The sequence below is a fragment of the Stegostoma tigrinum genome, chromosome 5, assembly GCF_030684315.1.
Source record: "Stegostoma tigrinum isolate sSteTig4 chromosome 5, sSteTig4.hap1, whole genome shotgun sequence".
In the NCBI taxonomy this organism is placed as follows: Eukaryota; Metazoa; Chordata; class Chondrichthyes; order Orectolobiformes; family Stegostomatidae; genus Stegostoma; species Stegostoma tigrinum.
This window is the reverse complement of record NC_081358.1, coordinates 101,389,510-101,410,163: the sequence shown is the minus strand read 5'-3', so window position 1 is coordinate 101,410,163 and position 20,654 is coordinate 101,389,510. Positions and strand designations below refer to the sequence as shown.

Here is a 20,654-nt window from a genome sequence, read left to right as displayed (position 1 = left end):
GCATTGTTTTGTTGAATTAACATTCTTTAATTTAATGTATTTAAGCTTGAAAAAAATATTCTGGATACTCTTCATACCAAATGACAAAAAGACTATTCAAATTACATTATTAGATCACAATTATAAGACTCCACTGTAAAAAAAACTATCAAAGAGTCAGCAACTTACCTGAAGTGTTGAAGCATAGCTTCTTGAGCCAAGTACAAGTCACTGAAATTATACTTTAGTATGAATCACTATATTCACAAGACAAAATTTTTATTATAAGAATCATGCATTTATCCCAAGGTAAATGAAATGTATTACTTCAGTGATGCAATATAACCATATTATCCAAATAACCGCTGATCAATTTCATTTCTAAATACTTTCTCAATGCTTCAGTCACTCCCTTGCATTTTTCAGTAGAAGCAAAGAGATCACTCAAGCTAGCTATATTAAAAAGTGGTGACAGTGTCACAATGCCTCAGGTTAATAAGTGTACATCAAGAACAGAGTTTCAGCATGTAATTCTCAGCTAACCAGAATGTTGTGTATTCAAGTATTGCAACTGACAGCTAGACTTGTGTTCATATCAGTAAATTACAGATTACTTTGTAGGACTACAGTGAGGGAGGATGGATAACATAATTTTAGAAATGACAGCAATAGGTTTTGAAAAATTAAGCTCAGAAAGAATACTAGGAAAAAAACAACAGATAAATCTCAAGTGATTAAAGTGGTTAGATTGTCTTTAGCAGGTCAATATGATGCACATCACGTGACTGAAAGGCTGATTGTGTCTGGGTTTTGTTCTCCTTTGCAGCTGGCACTGCTGGCTAGCAAAGAATGTCAACAGTGCAAAAAGCGCTCCCATCAGTATAAAGCCTCTCCACTAGAGAAGTCGTCAGCTGTTGCCTCATGGTGACAGACAGAAACTGGGCCATCATGTTACTTAAGTTTCATAGGAGGTTACAAATTTGGCTTCCAGACTCCCACGGCACAAGCCAATGGCATTGCAGACCTGCCTTGGGAGATAAAGGGCCAAGCTAACAGATATGGGCAAATAGTTTGCCTGGTTTGTGTATGCTTTGAAAGCATCGGAGAGTGTCCAGAAACAGGTTTGCAAAGTTGACTCGCGGCGTGGAAGGATTTTCTTATGAGGAGAAGTGGAGTTGGCTGTGTTTATAGTCAGAGTTTAGAAAAATGAGGAAGTCCTTAATGAAATATAGAAGATTTTTAGGAGGATTGACTCTAAACATAGGGAGGGTGTTTCCCCTTGTGGGAGAATCTAGGATCATAGTGCATAATCAGAATAAGGGGTTGCCCATGTAAGACAATGATGAGGAATTTCGTGTCTCAAAAGGGAGTAAGTCTGTAGAGTTTGTCACTGCAGGAGATGTTTAGATTGCGTGAGTAGGTATATTCAAAGGCCAGGACAGAAAAATTTGGGGAGAAAAGGCAGGAAAGTGGAGTTAAGGATAATCAGATCAGCAATAATCATTTGGATTGCTCTGCCATTCAATACGAGTCCAACTGTCTATTGCAATGTTATCGTCTAAGGGAACAAACCCTGGGAAAGTATCTGAATAGAGTCCAAGGCAGACAGATATTCTCTGAAATTCCTGCAGGCAAGCTGATACTGAATGCTGTGCTTTGCATTAGTTTAGCCTCATGTAGGGAGGTCAATACCAGGACCCTGAAATTCAGGCAGCATAGGAACCCTAAAGTTTGGAATGGACTTCTGCCCTAAAGCAGTCACTCCCAGTTTCCCAATTCAACAGACAGCAGTAATGAGTGATAAACCCAATCTGAATAGAATAGGGAGAAGTATAGGCTGTCTCAGTGGGAGGATTCATCATATCACAGCAACTAGGCACTACGCACAAATTTATGCAAGTATGGTGCTCAACTACCAAAGAACATCTGCTTCAATGGATGCTTAGAGCTTAGAGCCTCTGAACAAAGCTGCAATACATTGTAACTGGCAAATAAAATGAAATAGTAAAACAATGATGGACTCTGGCAAGCTCCAACACTAAGATGTCATATATAGGTAACTTGCACACAACTGGTCAAAATGCCTCAAAAAACTAATTGTCATGAAAATTGATAGGCTGAACATCAGCATAGTTACAAGATGTGTTGATACAATAGACAGTAGAGAACTATAAGTGAAACATTACATGTTCACCTTATGGAAAGAGTTGAAGAAACACGTGAGTAAGGTTGTTTCAATGCAAGGAACTCATTACTTTCTATGATAGAACCATTTTTCTCTTCTCCATCTCCCATCTATTGCACAAAGAAATAGTTCAGATAGACAGTTTGTCTCCATCTGTCTCAACCTCGACAGGCCCAGGCAACCTGTCAAGTATTTATGCTACAACATTCTACTCCATTACACAGACATGAAGGGCTTGACACTATCAGCAGAATGCCTATATCAGAACATCTTTAACTCTTGTCTCAGAAACCTGACCTGAGAATACTAAACAAGATAACTTAGTTGGCTTTTTTTCATACCATGGGATTTGTAGGCCTAACACTGTCTTGGTAGTGTAGATGAGCAGAGCGATCTCTGTGTCCACGTACACAGATCCTTCAAAGTTGCCACCCATGTCGACAGGGTTGTTCAGCAGGCATACAGTGTTTCAGCTTTTATTAATAGAGGGATCGAGTTCTGGAACCATGAGGTTATGCTGCAGCTGTCCAAAACTCTGGTGCGGCTGCACTTGGAGTATTGCGTACAGTTCTGGTTACCGCATTATAAAGGAGGATGTGGACGCTTTGCAAACGGTGCAGAGGAGATTTACTAGGATGTTGCCTGGTATGGAGGGAAGGTCTTACAAGGAAAGGCTGAGGGACTTGAGGCTGTTTGTTAGAGAGAAGGTTGAGAGATTACTCAATTGAGACATATAAGATAAATCAGAGGGTTAGATAGGGAGAGCCTTTTTCTTAGGATGGTGACAGCGAGCACGAGGGGGCATAGCTTTAAATTGAAGGGTGAAAGGTAAAGGACAGATGTCAGAGGTAGTTTTTTTTTAAACTCAGTAGTAAGGTTATGGAATGCTTTGTCTGCAACGGTAGTAGATTTGCCAACTTTAGGTACATTTAAGTCATCATTGGACAAGCATATGGACATACATGGAATAGTGTAGGTTAGATGGGGTTCAGATTGGCATGACAGGTCGGCACAACATCGAGGGCCGAAGGGCCTGTATTGTGCTGTAGTGTTCTATGTTCCAGAATAAACCATACCACCACTTATACTGAGACGAACAAGATCAGGCAATTACCAGACAGGACTCTGAATAGCATTCATAACACAAAGAACCATGATAGCGCTGACTGCAATAACACATTCACTTCTCAGCGTGAACTATGGTAAAGGTGCAAACTTTTGAAAGCTTTTCCATTCAAAGCAGAAATTCCATCTGCATATCAATACCAGAAGCCTTTGAGATCGAGAATGGGTCAAACAGCATCATGTTCTGGCATTGACTGTCTCTGGTAACATATTCTGCTGCTAAGTATCTTCAGGTCATCTATGGAGGTTATTTTCTGCACACCAGAACTTCCATGCTGCTTGCTTGAAAACTAAGACAAAACGAATTGTACACTGTCACATGCACATTAACATCCCATTCTGATGACTGCCAGCAGCAGACAGAAACTCTTTCAAACCTGTAGAGTTGTTTAATAATCAGTATCATGAAAACAAGTGTCAAAATGCATATGTTGCCATACTATCATTTATTTGCACAGATAAAAAGGTATATTAGAAGTTATGATAGCTTCACATATTTAAATTCTACAATACCAGCTAACTGCCATTTAAATGCTGAAATCAACCCTCACATGCAAATACTGCAGCTGTTATGAGCCTAAGGATTCACTCAGCTTGGACAGAACCAGAGCTGAGTACGGCCTGCAAGTCTACTCCAGTCTTTACTGAGACTATGGCTAATCAAGAATCCTCAACTCCACTTTCCTGCCTTTCCCTATAAGTCTTGAATTCTTTACAAATTAAAAAGCTGACTAACTCAACATTAAATTCACTTCTCAGTTCAGCCTTTATTGCCACTGCACTTAAAAAAAATCCACAGATTCACTGCCCTGAGAGAAGAAATTACAGTTCAACAAATCTTAAATTGGCAACTGAGCACTCAGAGGTCATGCCCTCTGATCCAAATCTCTCTCGCATCAAGAATCAAACTCTTGCATGTACCCGGTCAAGCACCCAAGAATCCTGTAATGTTTCAATAAAGTCACCTCCCATTCTTCAAAGCCACAATGAGCAAAAAACTCAACCCACTCAACTTGTCCTGATAAGAAAATACCCTCCCACACACAGAATCAACCTAGTGAACCTTACCTCTGAGGACCAACTGTTCATTATATTCCAGGTATAATCTGCACTGGTCAGATCATAAACTTTAACAAGACCTCCCTGCCTTTATACTTTATTCTCTTTGAAACAAAGGCCAACACGCCAACTGCCTTCTCTATTACCTGCTGAACTTGGATATTAGCTTTTTGTGATTTGTACACAAGGATTGCCAAGCTCCCCTGAACTGTAGCCTTTTTCCATTTAATATTCAGCTCTTACACTTCCAAATTACTTAATTTTTCATTTATCCCCACAAGATTCTATATGCCAAAAATTTTTTGCCCAGTCGCTTAATCTCTATCACCCTCACAACTAGCATTCCCACCTATTTTTATGTCATCCACAAACTTGGCAACATTAGTCAACTTGTTAACCCTATGAAAAAGAAAACAGCCTCACTGTGAATATCAAACACTGTTTCTGAATCTTCAACACTGCTCTCTAGCTGAGGGAAGCTCAGTATACATAAAAGGCAGTGGAAAAATGTGAACAACTGGCACCTTTTGCTGTCTGAGAAAGGTATTCCTACTTTTTTGGGGGGGGGGGGGCAGGAAATGGAGGTGGAATGTTGCCAGCCAGCGGTTCTAGAACATGCTAATTATATCAGTTGACACTCAATACTAAGCCACTAGGCCAATGACGTATGCATGGATTCTCCATGTTCAGATAACAGATTTCTAATCCAAAAACCTCTCTAGGTGAACCAGTTCATTACCACAACAATCAGGCAAGGACAGACAAGCCAGAGCAGGGCTCTTCAGCCACACAATTTGATGTTTAACAGTTCATTATTACGGTGTAAAGCATTGTCACATAGAAGGCTGCCATCACCTCAGACAGTGAAGGAATGCTTCATTGTGAAAAACTAGTATTTTTCACCATTTTCATAAATTCACTCATGGGGCGTGAAAGGCAGTTGTACAATGCATTAGATCTTTAATTTTGAGAATACAAGTTTTGAGCTCAAATATTCAATAGCTAAACTTCAGAAAATATTTTTAACAGTCCCTCAAGACTTTTTATACTTCAGTTGTAGGAGGATGAGATTATAGGTTGGATTAGATAGTTCATAGAAATGCATAAGACATCCAATATTAGCAAGGATAATTAGACAAACAACATTTAAGATCAACTTATGGGTCATGCAGTTGATTGTATACATTGCTGACCCTAAAAGCGGCATTGAGAGTACAATGTCAGTTAACACACAAGATTTATGAGGCAGAGATAATGGGAACTGCAGATGCTGGAGATTCCAAGATAATAAAATGTGAGGCTGGATGAACACAGCAGGCCAAGCAGCATCTCAGGAGCACAAAAGCCGACGCTTCGGGCCTAGACTCTGATGAGGGGTCTAGGCCCGAAGCGTCAGATTTATGAGGCAATAAGGTTTGAGAAGTTTTCTCCAAAGTGATTTACTAACCTATAAATCCCTTCAATATGAAATGCATTTTTATAAAAGAACACGATCATACATTTGCAGGTTATGTGAATACAACAATGTAGTACTGCAGGCATTTAAGAAAATCAAGAAAAAGAAGAGCTGGTCAGCTTACCCTGGCCACTATCTAGAGCTTCCAATGTCACGTATTCTTGCTCTCAATTACAGATAACATTACACAACATTAAACTCATTACATCGAAAAACATTCAGCCAAATGATGATTTTGTTTTATTCATTCATGGAACATGAATGCCGTTGGCTGATCAATTTTATTGCTGGCTGGCCAGCATTTATTATGGTCAGTGGCTATAGGTATCTTCCTCTGAAGTTCAAGCTGGAGGAAATATGAACTTTGTGTATCAAGCTAAAGTAGAATAAATTTTGATTTAGTGAGCCATACTACAAACACAAATAGATTGAGTTAGAATGTAAAATTTATTTGTTACAGGTACTTGTCTTCAAAGTTTTCCCATTTAACATTCATTAATGATATATACAGTAATAGATTGTTATTGCTAACATGAGATTATACAAAGGCCTGCAGCACTTTTTTTTCTGATGTTCGTCGACTGTTTGCTGACGTTGGCAATATATTCAGAGATACAGTTCCATGGGTACCAACCATGCTTCAATATATCATCCAAACAATCATTCTTCACAGATGGATGATGAGTGTTGGCAGTCTTGACGATCTTAACTCAATGTGATCTATCCTCAGCAGATATTTATTTACACACTTTTGACTGTGATAAAAAGTTATCAGTGCACATGTATTCCCCTGCATCTCCTCACCAATTTCAGGCAAGGTAAGCTATCCGAATTGTTTCATCTGCAATCCAATTCAAATAGGTTTGCATGCCTGAGGTACTTACACTGAATTTGTGCTAAAATGACAATTTGCCGGTCTCTGTTGATCCAGAAAAATAAGTTTAAAGAATTTTAAAAATATTTAAAAATAAATACAGTAATAAATTATGATAGCCAAGATAAGCCAGATTATAGACCTCAAAAAGGATGAACAAGTGAAACATTTTGTGAAAATACTGAATAGCCAAATGAGCACTAAAATGAGACAAAATAAAAACTGAAAAGAACCGTGAATGCTGTAAATCAGGAACAAAAACAGAAGTTGCGGGGAAAGCCGAGCAGGTCAGGCAGCACGTGTAAAGAGAAAATAATCAGAGATAAGGTTTTGGGCCTAGTGACTCAAAGGAAGGACGCAAAACGTTAATTCTGACTTTTGTCTTCATAGATGCTGCCAGACCTGCTCAGCTTTCCAGCAACTTCTGTTTTTGTTACTAAAATGAGACAACTACTGTTAAGTTTCATGATATATGAAAAGGTTTGGAGATCTGCACTTGACCAAGCTGAATGAAACTAGGTGAAAATGATACTATATATTCTCCTTTGGCTTCTTGTTTCCTTCTAATTATAAACTCACCTGCAATAAACTTTTGCAACAAAACCTCAGGAAAGAAAATAATTTAAATAGAAACGTTGCAACCAATACGAAAATCCTGGGATTTGGTAAAGTCAGCCATTATTAAAGATTTCTAGGCAGTGAATGAAAGTCACCAAAAAAAAACACAACCTTAAAGTTCCTTTCTTACTAAAGGTGCAAAATACAATTGGTTCTTTTTTGATGAAAAAGCATATTAATTCAATTTCTTGAAGACCATACATGCAACTATTTTTCAGCATACCAGAAATAAAGGGACCCAATACTGTTCTCTACACTAGAGTTACAACAGTCTCAACATTACACCTTTTTGCAACAGTCCTCAATCTTTGAACCATAACTACAAAGGGACAATAGCTTATGTCATTATTAATCTTGATCAATGTAATGTGTTCTTTCTTTTGGCAACATCATGTATTGATAAAGATAGTGATCACAATACTGCATTTCATTTCAATTTGATCTTATGGATAACTATAGTATAGAAGTATCCATACTTACCTAAAGTTATTAGACGTACAAAGTTATATTATGATCAAGATGGATATTTCCAATTTTACGCTTTGCCTCTGCTGAAAAGCTCAACAATATCATAACATGGAGCATTCTTTGTAGTAAAAGGATTTCTTCAGAAAGAGTGCCACAACACAGTAAGAAAAACCTCAACAGCACTGCATAAAAAATTAAGGAATGTTTAATTTTTTTTAAATATAAAGTTTTGGTGAAGCCACAACTACAGTATAGCAGCCTGTTCTGATAACACTTCAAGAACCATGTGGAGGCACTTGAAGAGAGTGCAGTGGGAATATACAAGACTGCTACGAGGATGTGAAATTTTACAAGATAGGGTTAGAGGAATTGCAATACAAACAGTACAGGTCTGCTAACAGCTATGGAGAGAGAAACAGTTCACATGTCAAGTCTAGTCACAGGTAAGAGTCATATTGGACTCAAAACATTAACTCTTGTTTCTCTTGCCACAGATTTGACAGACCTGAGTTTCCCAGAACTTTTCATTTCTATTTCAGATCTGCTGTATTCACAGTACATTGCTTTTATTTCACTGGAGATAAGAGGTTGTTGGAGCAAAAGAATGTTTGATATAAGTATACAAGCTTATGACCAGTTTAGTTCGGTAAGATAGTCAAAGGAAAGTTGTTCCTATTAACAAATAGTATACAGATTTAAATTTTGCACGCGATATAGTGGAAATATGAAAAACAACGATCTGAACAGCAAGTGACAACACAGAATTTACCGTCTAGGAAACTGGTGGAAGCAGTGGCAATGAATTACTTCCAAAGGAAATTCATGGGAGGGAGTGAAGAGAGAAAGAGAACTGAACTGGAATTGTTAACAGAAATGCAGTTCGCTCCGGATGGACCGAATGGTCTCCTTTCAGCCGTTATGATTCTGGGCAGATGGAAGAGAAGTGGAGGAAGAAATTTCAGCGTTTTGGAGGGAGGAAGCAAGAGGAGGAAGGGGGTGGGGGTGGTAGCAGAAAGGAAAAAGTGAGGTGGTAGCGAAGGGCACAGAAGTCGGATGGACTAAAGCTCCCGGTGGGTGGTGGGGGGGCAGTTAGCGCATGCACAGGTGAAGAGGGTCAGTTCACGCGCCCCAGATTGTCGGTTTTGGCGAAAGGAGCGGGTCAGTCGGGGGGGGGGGGGGGCAAGAACCGGGTGCAAACATGAAGCTAAGGGCCGGGGGGTGGGAACTGTAGCGACCTCCTTCGCCCCCTACCCCTCAAAAAAAAGCCTGGCGGCACCAGCTTCACCGAGAGAAATATCTATCTACTCACCACTTGATGAGGAGCCTGTCTCTTGAGGTAAACTCTCTCCCTGCGGCAAAGACACTGATGTCAAACTTTAGAAGTAAATTATGTATGTAAACAAAATTTAAAATATAAAGGGGTCGGAGAAATGTCGCACTGTGCGCCCTCTTTCACTTAAATTCACTCACCTCTGTTGAAGTTAAATTCACGGCTCCGTTCATCATGTTTGATGATAAAGCCGTCAATTTGATTTTTAAATTGAAGCCAAACCGTCGTCTCCTTGCTTTCGCTCTGTCTCTTATAATCTGCACTAAGTGCCGAATGGCGCTCACTGCGCATGCTCCTCCCGTATCATCACTGTGCGCAAAGTTTATACAGCAGCAAGGTTTTTGTTTTTTATTCAATCGTGGGCGTTGTTGGCTGGACAACATTTATTACTTGTCCCTATTTGTCCTTGATATACTACAATGTATCCTTGCTGCCATCAGGAAGCTGGTGTTGCTTTCACAATTTATGATATTGGCCACCATTGTTTTAGTGATAAGTTTCAACGCATCATCCTCCAACACTTCCGCCATCTACAATCCGACCCCACCACTAAAGACATTTTTCCCACCCCACCCTTGTATGTCTTCTGGAGAGACTCCCTTGTCCGCTCCACACTCCCCTCCAACCCCACCACACCTGGCACTTTCCCCTGCAACCGCAGGAAGTGCTACACCTGCCCCACACCACATCCCTCACCCCCATCCGAGGCTCCAAGATGACTTTCCACATCAAGCAGATGTTCACCTGCACATTCGCCAATGTGGTATACTGCATCTGCTGTACACGGTGTGACTCCCTCTACATTGGGGAAACCAAGCAGAGTTTTGGGGACCACTTTGCAGAACGCCAATGCTCGATTTGCAGTAAATAACTGCACCTCGCAGTCACAAACCATTTCAACTCCCCCTCCCATTCCTTAGACGACATGTCCATCCTGGGCCTCATGCAGTGCAACAATGATGCCACCCGATGTGTTGCAGGAACAGCAACTGATATTCCACTTGGGAACCCTGCAGCCGAATGGTATCAATGTGGATTTCACCAGCTTCAAAATCTCCCCTCCCCCCACTGCATCCCAAAACCAGCCCAGCTCCTCCTCGCCTGCCGAACCTGTTCTTTCTCTCATCTATCCCCTCCTCCCACCTCAAGCCGCACCTCCATTTCCTACCTACTAACCTCAACCCGCCCCCTTGACCTGTCCAGCCTCCGTGGACTGACCTATCCCCTCCGTACCTCCTCACCCATACTCTCCTCTCCACCTATCTTCTCCTCTATCCATCTTCAGTCTGCCTCCCCCCTCTCTCTATTTATATCAGAATCCTCTCCACATCTCCCTTTTCTGATGAAGGGTCTAGGTCAGAAACGTCAGCTTTTGTGCTCCTGAGATGCTGCTTGGCCTGTTGTGTTCATCCAGCCCCACACTTTGTTATCCCAGAGTTAATAAAGTTAACACTGTCAGATCACACTTAAAGTTGGGTTGAAGGAGAACTGAAGTATTATTATATTCGAATTGGAGTTCTGATAAGGAAGTGGATACACCCGCATACAGCTGCAGATAAGGAAAGACCAGGATAACAAAGTGTGAAGCTGGATGAACACAGCAGGCCAAGCAGCATCTCAGGAGCACAAAAGCTTTTGTGCTCCTGAAATGCTGCTTGGCCTGCTGTGTTCATCCAGCTTCACACTTTGTTATCCTGGATTCTCCAGCATCTGCAGTTATTTCTGATAAGGAAAGACTATTTGTCATCAGTTCATGTCACTGCCTGAAATCATTGGATATTACAAGTAGCACAGGACATGTATGGATATTGAAAATGGACATTTTCCCTGGTCAAGACTTCATGAGGACATAGTGCAGTTCTGTAACACAGACTATCTATGTCAAGTAGTAGGAAAGCCTAAAGATGTAATCAAACTTGCACTTTTAATATCCATATCAGCTTCTGAAGAATTATTCAGTCCAAGTTAATAGATTGTTTAGGACCATTATGAAAAATGCATATTACCAATATGGCCATACAATTTAGGATGTAACAACGCAATTTCCAGAAATTACAGCTAAAGTAGAAACATTAACTCAGTTATGTCTTGACTTGCTTTGGATACCAATTAAAATACAATTAGATAAATCTCAGTTATTAGGTCTAAAATTTTACATCTAAAATGTTTCAGGCCAAAAGAAAGCATTTTGATATAAAACAGTTGAAGTCCATTTTCTATCACCTGTAAACGCAGGAAGCTTTGGAGAAATACTACTTTTAAAGCAATAATTGAAATGTATTGTCACCAGTGCTCATAGGATTGGGGAAAAGGATTAGAATTCTTAGTACTTGCTACTAGAGATTCCTGGAATTAATTTCCTGGGTTTCGACCATTCAAACTGATCGATGGTCATGAGATAAGAGGTCTGTTAAAATCAATTGAGGAGAAGTTTAGAAACACCGACTTTAAAAACTCCTCAGGCAAAGTAGACAAATATTTCAAATGGGAAACAAATTGTTAGTGTTACACCTTTACAAAGTGAGCCTCTGAAACTTATTCAGCGATCGGTACAAGTTAATTAGGTGGTTTAGTACAGAATCTGGTAGATACTCCTGGTCAGAGGAGGATGAAATACTTAGGTCACACAAATATGTTGAAGCAATATTATTGTAGGGAGGAAGATAAGAAAGAGCAAGTATTTCAAATGGTAAGAGTAGTAGAGGATTTAAGGGAGACGAAGGTAGAAGATAGTTTACAAAACAAACCTCCTCCAATTCACTAGCTTATACTGTAGTTAAATACTGAAACAATTAATATATTTTCATACTTAAGGAACAGTAATGGGGAGATCTAATAAGGTTATTATGAAATATTAGGATATTTCTAGAGCTATAACTGGATGTACTATGGCAACCATATCCCGGGTGACATTCCCCAAAATGTTTAAATTCCCATCAGGACACTCTAAACTGTTAAATTCTCAACTGAGTCTCTTCTTCTTTACTCAATTTAAGATGGCACCGACACAGGACAACTCTTTGTGTGCTCTCTACAGCAGATCTTGTTCTCACATTTCTTACAATTGTTCTGCATTCTTAAACCTCACCTTGTTTGCAGCCATAAATTTGAATTTCTCGGTCTGTTCTATCGCCTTATGATCCACAGTGTAATTTGCCTATACTGTGTGCAAAACAAAATTTTTCACCGTACCTAGATACATGTGACAATAATAAATCAAATCAACCATTTTCTTATTTTGCAGCAAGGTTAATATAAAGAGCATTCCTTTTATACACCTTTCTCCAGACCATACGAACTTAGGTTTTAAAAAGATGCAATTTAACCAAAATGTTTTGATGTAATAACAAGAGTCAGTTTGCTACTTACTGTATGTAAGAAGAATACTAATACACTGCACATGATTAGAAGTGAGTGGCAAGTCCAACAAGATAATAACTTTAAAAAAAGTTATATAGACCAGACGCTGAGTTATTCACAAAGAGCAGATAGCTGAACATTGTGGGTGTTGTGAGGTTACTGGTAGCAGTCATGTAGGTAGTTGAACAGTTGGTTTCAAGATCCTTAGTTTTGCAAGTTGGTTGAAATTCAGTGCTTGTAATTATTTTTGACACTGGTTGAATTCCAGCACTCAGAGTGAGAGGGAGTTCTTTTGTTGTTGCATTTCTTTTGTGTGGTTTGCAAAACTCTGGGATGGCCTTTACCTGAAATACAAGGGTGACTAAGGTGTAGTTCTTCAACTATGACCTTCACAGTATGCTTACAATCAATCATAGGCTAGTACAGTGAGAATATTTAGTCCCACATACCAGTAGAGTTGAAAATTTAGAGGGAATATCACAAAACGTGTCTGCAGTTTCGGACCTAATCTGTTGATCCAAGGGTCATCAGTAGCCCCTTGTTTGTATTTGTAGTCAGAAAAGATCATAGTGAAATCTTTTTGACTTGCTTCTTCCTCTCTTTTGAAGGGCTACTATTTTAAGTTCCCTCCATATCTTTTGGTGTGAATTTCTGTGCATTTCTCCCTTCAAACAGCCACTTAATTTCTATCCACAATCATTTTGTATCACTTCTTATACTTTTCCACAAAAGTTGATAGCTAATCATTTATTTAAAACTTGGCGCCTCTGTGTCTATTTTGGACAACTGTTTGTAAGCCAGTAATAAACCAAGGGTATCCTTCTCTTCTGTAAAGTACAATCTCTTATGGTTGTTTGTTTTTTTTCAGAAGTACCTGATTGATATATTTATTCCTGATTTGTCTTCCTGAAGAAGACTAGCTCTTACACCGATATCACTTGCATCAATAGCTATTTTAAATACTTACTTAAAGCTTGGAGCTGCAAGCTCAAACTCACTTGTTAAAATGGCCTTCAGATTTTTAAGAGCAGTTCGACATTTTTCAAGCCATACGACTTTTGCATTTTTTCTGTAGTAGTTCTGAAAATGATTCAGCTACAGCACTGAAGTTTGTTTCAAGTCTTTGCTACAAACCACACATTCCCAGTAACCTCACGATTTCCTATTTTGTTATGGTAATGAGGAACTGTATTATTGATCCTATCTTTGGGGCATCAGGCAGCACTTGTCCATGTGCTAGGTAGGTTATTTGTTAGCTAACTGTATTTTCCAGAAAAGGACTTCCATTTGCTTCAATGCGTTTCCCAGGTGTCGCCATACGATGAGTATTTGTCTAACTGGACTACACAATTCTGTGTGCCTCATTTGTCTGTTCCATCAGCCTATGAAAAATGACAGGAACACTTGAGATTGAATGACATAATTCGGCACTGGTATTGCCTGTGTAGAGTTACAAAAGTGGAGATTTCCTTTAGAGGAGCAGTCAAGGATACTACAGCTAACCTTTAAGTAACTTTTGTTGATAATGTAGATGACGTTTCCTATCCTATATATCAGCAATCATCAAGCAGAGGAATTGGGTAGAAATTGTCCCTGGTCACTATTAACATTTTAGTCAGCAGAGATTTGTGGAGCTGTTGGCTTGAGTATGTGCACAATCAACTACTGCTGCTAGATTCCAACATGTCGTTGATCTTCTCCCAAGCCAGCTTTTCTGGGCCTAACTGAAATATGTAGTTTTATGGACAATGCCTCTCTCACAACCACATTATGTAGAGCTGGATGGTGGAGCCAGACTTGACTCTACATATGTCTTTAAATGAGGTTAGCAACCCCATTAAGTCTGTTCACTGTTTTGCACCTGGTTTAGGGAATAAGGAGTCGATATTTCAGTATTGGTTATCTAGGTTACAGGGACTTTAGTGTGGGCCTCATACACATGTCCCTCTAGTTCATGCAGTTACCCTACATCCTCTAAGTTAGTAGCTATGGACAAGACAATACCTGTTTGTCCCCTTCTTGGTGTGATATTGCTTTATCATGTTGTATTTGATATCTTTCCCACCTTACCTGGGGTCTCAGTCAAGTAATTCACTTCCCTTAGTTTCTTTGATACACAATAGAAGACACTAAACCAGGATAATAAGCATCCAATCTATGTTAGTATGAGTACCAACATAATTTTGTGGATGACAGGTTTAGGTCATGGCATGTTTATTTGCTTTGCATTTCATCACTGTTTGTAAGAGTTGCAAGTATTCTTGGGATACTTCACAGGATGGGAAGAGTCACTTTTGGAAGGTCAATATGGAGACTTCCTCCTTCTAGAAAGCTCTGCTAATTAATTTCAGAGACCCTTGCACATGGTGGCCATAAACTGATTCAAATAGAGTAAACTCAGTGGACACATTGGCTGAGTACTTCATAGCAAACACAAGAATATATAATAGTTTATCCTAGTTGTGGGGGTTCTCATTGGCAGTATGCCTTGATCATTAGTTTTGTGGTCTGGTGGTACAATTCTGGTGCCCCTGTGACTGCTGATCATACACTAAAGATTTCAGCTGAGTCGTACCAAAGCATTTTGCAATATTTTGCACGTGACGTTTCACACCTGGTCCAACAGCATCTTGATGGGCAGACTAAACTGGGTGAAGAATTGAGTTAATTCCCTCTTCTCTGTTTTGATGGTTATGGTTCTCAGCTGAACAGCCTCTGGAAAGTGGTTAGCCAAGTCCATGATGGTAAGATTTTACAACTAAACCGTTTTGTTTTGGACAGGTGACCCACACAGTTTACTAACACCTTGCTGAATGGTTCCCTAAAAGATGGTTTGCGAACCATAAGTGTGGTGCAGGTCTTATTTTAGTTTAGGTTTTTCCCACAAACTGGCAAGTGTGACAAGTCTTTATAATATCCTCATAGAGTTGTGACCAGTAAAAATGCTGACTGATGCAAGTTTGGGTTTTAAGTGAAATGGTATACTGAAACATAGGGCTTTTGTGTGCTAGATGTATTTCACCTCAGTACTTTGGTAGTACGACTACCTAGTGGATCACTGCTCTGGCCTCATTTGCAGGTCTGTGACGGTGGTTTCCATATCTTCATTAGCGCCCACTTTCTAATATAATAGCATTCAGGAAATGCCTCTGCCTCAGCTGCAACATGAACAGTCGAAGATCTTGTTTTTAATAATTGATCAGCTTGTTGGGCTGCTTCAAAAAAAGAAGCTTTTTAAATTATGTCATTGCAAGTTCAGATTCCTTAAAGAAAAGTTTCAGATAACTGGACTGGTTGGTCTCCTGCTTGCAGTAGACTCATCCTACTGACTGAACTTGTGCGGCTGTACAATTTGTGATCACATAGCCAGGGAAAATGCCAGACATTTTCTCAAGCAAATGTTTGGCCTCCCTGGTGTTAATTAGCTCCCCAGAGATGCCTGGGGATGCTAATATCTTTGATTCGAGCAGGCCATTGCCGAGAAATAGATTGAACATGTCCAAAATCAAAATGAGATCAAGCCCACAGTCACTGGCCCTGACATAAGGTCGCACTCCAGATGTTCCCTGTTTAAAAACTGTACCATTCTTATTTTTCTATAATTTTGACTTTTGACTGAAATTAGAAAATAACTGGTGTGGGGAATTAACTCAAAGGGTAGTGTTCGCCTAGCATGTGAGAGGTGTTGTAATCAACATTCTGTACTTTGGTTTGGGTTGGCACAGTGGTTAGCATTGCTGCCTCACAGCACCAGGGTTCGATTCTTGTATTTGATTCCATCCTCGAGTGACTGTCTGTGTGGAGCTTGCATGTTCTCCCTGTGTCTGTGTGGGTTTCCTCGGTGCTTCTGATTCTTCCCACAGTCCAAAGATGTGCAGGCTAGGTGGATTGGCTATGCAAAATTGCTCGTAGTGTTCAGGGATGTGTCGATTAGGTGGGTTATAGTGGGATGGGTCTGGGTGGGATGCTCTGAGGGTTGGTGTGAACTTGTTGGGCTGAAGGGCCTGTTTCCACACTGTAGGGATTCTATCATTAACGATGAGAAGCCAATGATTGTTGGAGGATTGCTATACTTTTTAAAAGCACGTTACCAGACTCTCAATATAGGTGCTGTTTACACAACTATTTGTTCAAGTAGTAGGGAAAGCCTAGTTATAGATTAGCTGGAGCCACAAGTGGAGATTGGGTGAACAAATAAGTAGCTGATTGGTTCTTATCTGTGACAATGACTTCCTGCTTGACAACGATGAGTGATTGGATCCTAGCTGAATAGCTTGGAGATTTTTTTTGGGTTAGAGGCCATCAGCCCTCTGGAAGCAAAGGAACTATTTCTGCTCAAGTTAAAAAACACCTCAAACCTGAAGATAATAAAATGTGAGGCTGGATGAACACAGCAGGCCAAGCAGCATCTCAGGAGCACAAAAGCTGACGTTTCGGGCCTAGACCCTTCATCTGATGAAGGGTCTAGGCCCGAAACGTCAGCTTTTGTGCTCCTGAGATGCTGCTTGGCCTGCTGTGTTCATCCAGCCTCACATTTTATTATCTTGGAATCTCCAGCATCTGCAGTTCCCATTATCTCTCAAACCTGAAGATAGCAGTTTATTTTCTATCAGCAGTTACTGTAAGTCATGAATTTTAATTAATAAGTCAGAGACTTTTATTCATACAAGATAAAGTGGGTTCAATACCTAACACCTACCACTTTAAATTTAGGAACTAAATGAGCAAACCGAGTAGCCTCTAGCTCAGGTCTTTTTTTTAAATTCACTCATGGGATATGAATGCTACCTATTTTATTATCTACCCCAGCAGCCCTTGCAGGTGGTAATGATATTCACTGGTTGTTACTTAATGTGTGAATCTTGATTTGCACAATTTGATCACAATACATACTTGTTGTGGCTAATTTCCACAGAAACAACAGGAAGGCTCTGATATGCAAGTTAACTTCATGTTTATTCATAGAGTTTCAGAAAGAGAATCTTATTGTAGGCTGAGAAGTCTGACTCTGCACCACCTCTTGCCAATACATTACAGAAATCCATTGACATTTATGCACTGTGATCATGTATGCATATGTCACTTATAGTTTGTTCTTCTACAATAAACAGAGATCTTCCACTCTATGTTTTTTCTCTTATCCTAACTACTGGAATCTACTTGCACCCTGCTCTTAATGCTGATTCAGGTTCCTCTCCAGTCATTGCTGACTTGAACTCTTCAAAGCTCATGTCTGCTAAAATGTGCCTTACAGTACTAACTTGTAAGGTGTTCACTTGCTCTTGTTGTAACCCTTATTTAAAAATTCATAATTTAATTACCATATGCCCAGGCCCTTGGCCTAATCCAGGGTAGCCAATTTGACTGATTTGAATCTTTTTTATTTATGCTCTGCCACCTGTTGATTGTGACCAGATGTCCAGTTTGGGTTTGCGAAGATACTGAGTGAAACCATCTATACTAATGGGCTCACAGTTTATGCCCTTGGTCTATTGCCTTATTTGTTTCCTATTGTACAAGTTTGGTGATTTAATTTTTTGATTATATATTGCAGATTACACTCTAAAGCATCTGAAACTATTAATACTTAAGATTTGAGTGGCTATTAAACATAAAGCCAATGTCCTTCAACAAAAGTGTGTGACTGATTTTGTACCTAAGATACTTTTTTGTAAATGTTGCATCTGATTGTTCTTGCTTTATAGACCTTCTGTCTCCCTGCTCAACTTTCCTTTTCTTTTAAAATTATTCCACATTTAAACATGATGATGAAGTTTTTGATGTGGTTTTTTGAGTATAGTCTTGGCAATGTTGTTGGACTAACCGATTTTGGAAGTGGTCAATTAATTTCTTCCAAAGTAATCTTTCACTTTTTTTAATCGAAATTAAAACAAGTTATTTTATTGATTCTAATTTCAGAAACAATTATGCCTAAACTTGGTGGTTTACCCAGTGATTGATCATTCTTGTATTTGCTATGACTAATGTCTGAAAGTTCAAATTATGATGTCCAAATTCTTGAATTTGTAAGCTTCCTGGGTTTCTTGCTGTACAAACTGGCTTTCAAGATCTGTTTTAAAAACTTAAAAATAATATCCATTGTGGCTTTGATGAGCAGCCCAATGTGTTATTCATGTCCCATATCTGAATTCAAATTGAATGTCTTCAAAGTTTTGGCTTGTTTGTATGTTTTGGGAGCATTTTTTCCCATGTCAATTCCTTTTGTTTTACCAACATTTAAAAATGTGGTTTTTTTTAAATTTAGATGCGTACTATTCAAGAGTAATTTTTAAAATTCTTCCATTTAAATTAATTATTGAATTTGGACATTTGCTTGAGTGTTGTCTTCACTCAATGTAAGGTATGCTCTCATAATCCAGTTTTTACTAAGGCCTCTTTAACTTGACTGGAGGAAAATGACTTTTCCAGGACTGAAATCTTTTTCTCTAACTGCGCTAGAGATCTTTGCTCATCAGCCTTGTTCTGGGTCACGTTGTATGCCAGCTTCATCTCACTACAGAAATGTTGGTGAATTCCTGAGATTACTTACTTTGTTCTGCAGAATAGCAGTCATAGCTGCTGTCCACAGATTTCTTCATGACGTTTTGATTTTAGATAAATGAGGGGAAAAATCCTTTCCGTAATCAGTCTGTAAATCAATATCCAGTTGCAGCATTCAGTCTAAACACAGTCGTATGTTGTCTAATGCATTATTTGGTATATTACTTTCCTGCTGGTCATAATGTTTATCATGCAGCTCTTTAGTTTCTTTATCTAGCTGTATGGCTCACGAATGTGCACTGTAGACTAACTTACTCCGGACTATTTCTAACTCAATTGTTCCTTTTGGTGCACACGTAATTGCTTTGCATATTTCTACAGTCTCAAGTATACCTCTGGCTTCTGATGATCCTATCCTTTTCTGCTTTGCTATTGATCAATTTTGTTCTAAATTATGCCAATGCCATTGTAAAGACAATAAAAGACTGCTGCTTCTCAAGTTCAAAACTTCAACCGTGAGAAATAGTAACAGGAACAGGCCATTTGGCCCCTCGAGCCTGCTCAGTCATTCAATGGAATCATGGTGATCCGACATTCCTCACATCCGCTTTCCTGCATTTTCCGTGTAAACCTTGATTTCTCTGCTGATCAAAAAACTATCTCAGTCTTAAACATGCACACGTACTCTGCCTCCACACATCTCTGTGGAAAGGAGTTCCAATAACTCTTAGCCCTTTGAGAGAAGAAATTCCTCCTCATCTCAGTGTTAAATTAGTATCACTATATTCTGAGACAATGCCCTTTTGATCCTAGACTCTCCCATGAGGGAAACATTCTCTCAGCATTTACCATGTCATGCCCCTTAATAATCCTATATTCCAATGAGATTACCTCTCACTCTTCTAAACTCCAGTATCTAGAGCCCCACTTGTTTAGTGTTTGCTCATACAGCAATCCCTCCATATTCGGGATCATCCTAGTGAACCTTCTTTGAACTGTCTCAAATGAAATGATATCTTTCCTTAATTAAGGGGACTAAAACTACTCTTAGGATTCCAGATGTGGTCATACTTCTTTTAGCCAATTGCAGTAAAATTTCCCTGCACTTATACTCCAAACCCTTGAAATAAGGACCAAAATTCCAGGACTGAAGTTGAGTGTGACATCCTGTTCCACTCTCCACCACTATTAACAGAAATTTGCATGTGCAGAGTAGCATAATATCCAAGGTTCTAGGAGGGTCCTGACATCCTTGGAGGTGAACTCTAACGTTACCTCACATCTTCGAGGGATGAACAAGAAAAATAGAAACAGAAAGGCACCATTGGTCGAACACAAACACCAGTATTTGAGGAAGAGGCTTTCTCTACTGCCTAGACGTGAAATCAATAGTCTATATTTTAATGATGGGTGCCTGACAGCTTGGTCAGTGGGGTTGCTGCTAAGGACAACAATTTCTGTCCCTATTGGAAAGAGATTGTGCTGTTTGCTGCTTCATTCCTATTAGCACTTGCTGCTCACTCATGTTAAATCCAAAATGGCATATCTAGGTAAGTGTTTGGAAAAGGTAAAATAGCATTATTGTGATTGTGAGTGTATCAGATGGGGAATGGTCTATCAGGAGATACCAGGTTTTTCATTGAATGTTTTGTACTGTGAGCACCTCTGAGCAATGTCTTAGACAAACTGTATAACATTA

The 20,654-nt window shown here is 39.4% G+C and overlaps 1 protein-coding gene across 1 annotated transcript in view; it reads right to left on the bottom strand.

The window, feature by feature from the left end:
* LOC125451906 (DNA topoisomerase 1-like) overlaps positions 1–9,350 on the bottom strand; it is a 104,655-nt gene extending 95,305 nt beyond the window's left edge. The window contains exons 1-2 of the mRNA XM_048529642.2: positions 9,235–9,350; positions 9,074–9,113 (exon numbers count right to left, since the gene is read on the bottom strand). Of these exons, the coding sequence (XP_048385599.1) occupies positions 9,074–9,113; positions 9,235–9,270 (76 nt within the window). The 5' untranslated portion in view covers positions 9,271–9,350. The remainder of the gene's footprint in view (positions 1–9,073; positions 9,114–9,234) is intronic.
* Positions 9,351–20,654: the final 11,304 nt, after the last annotated feature.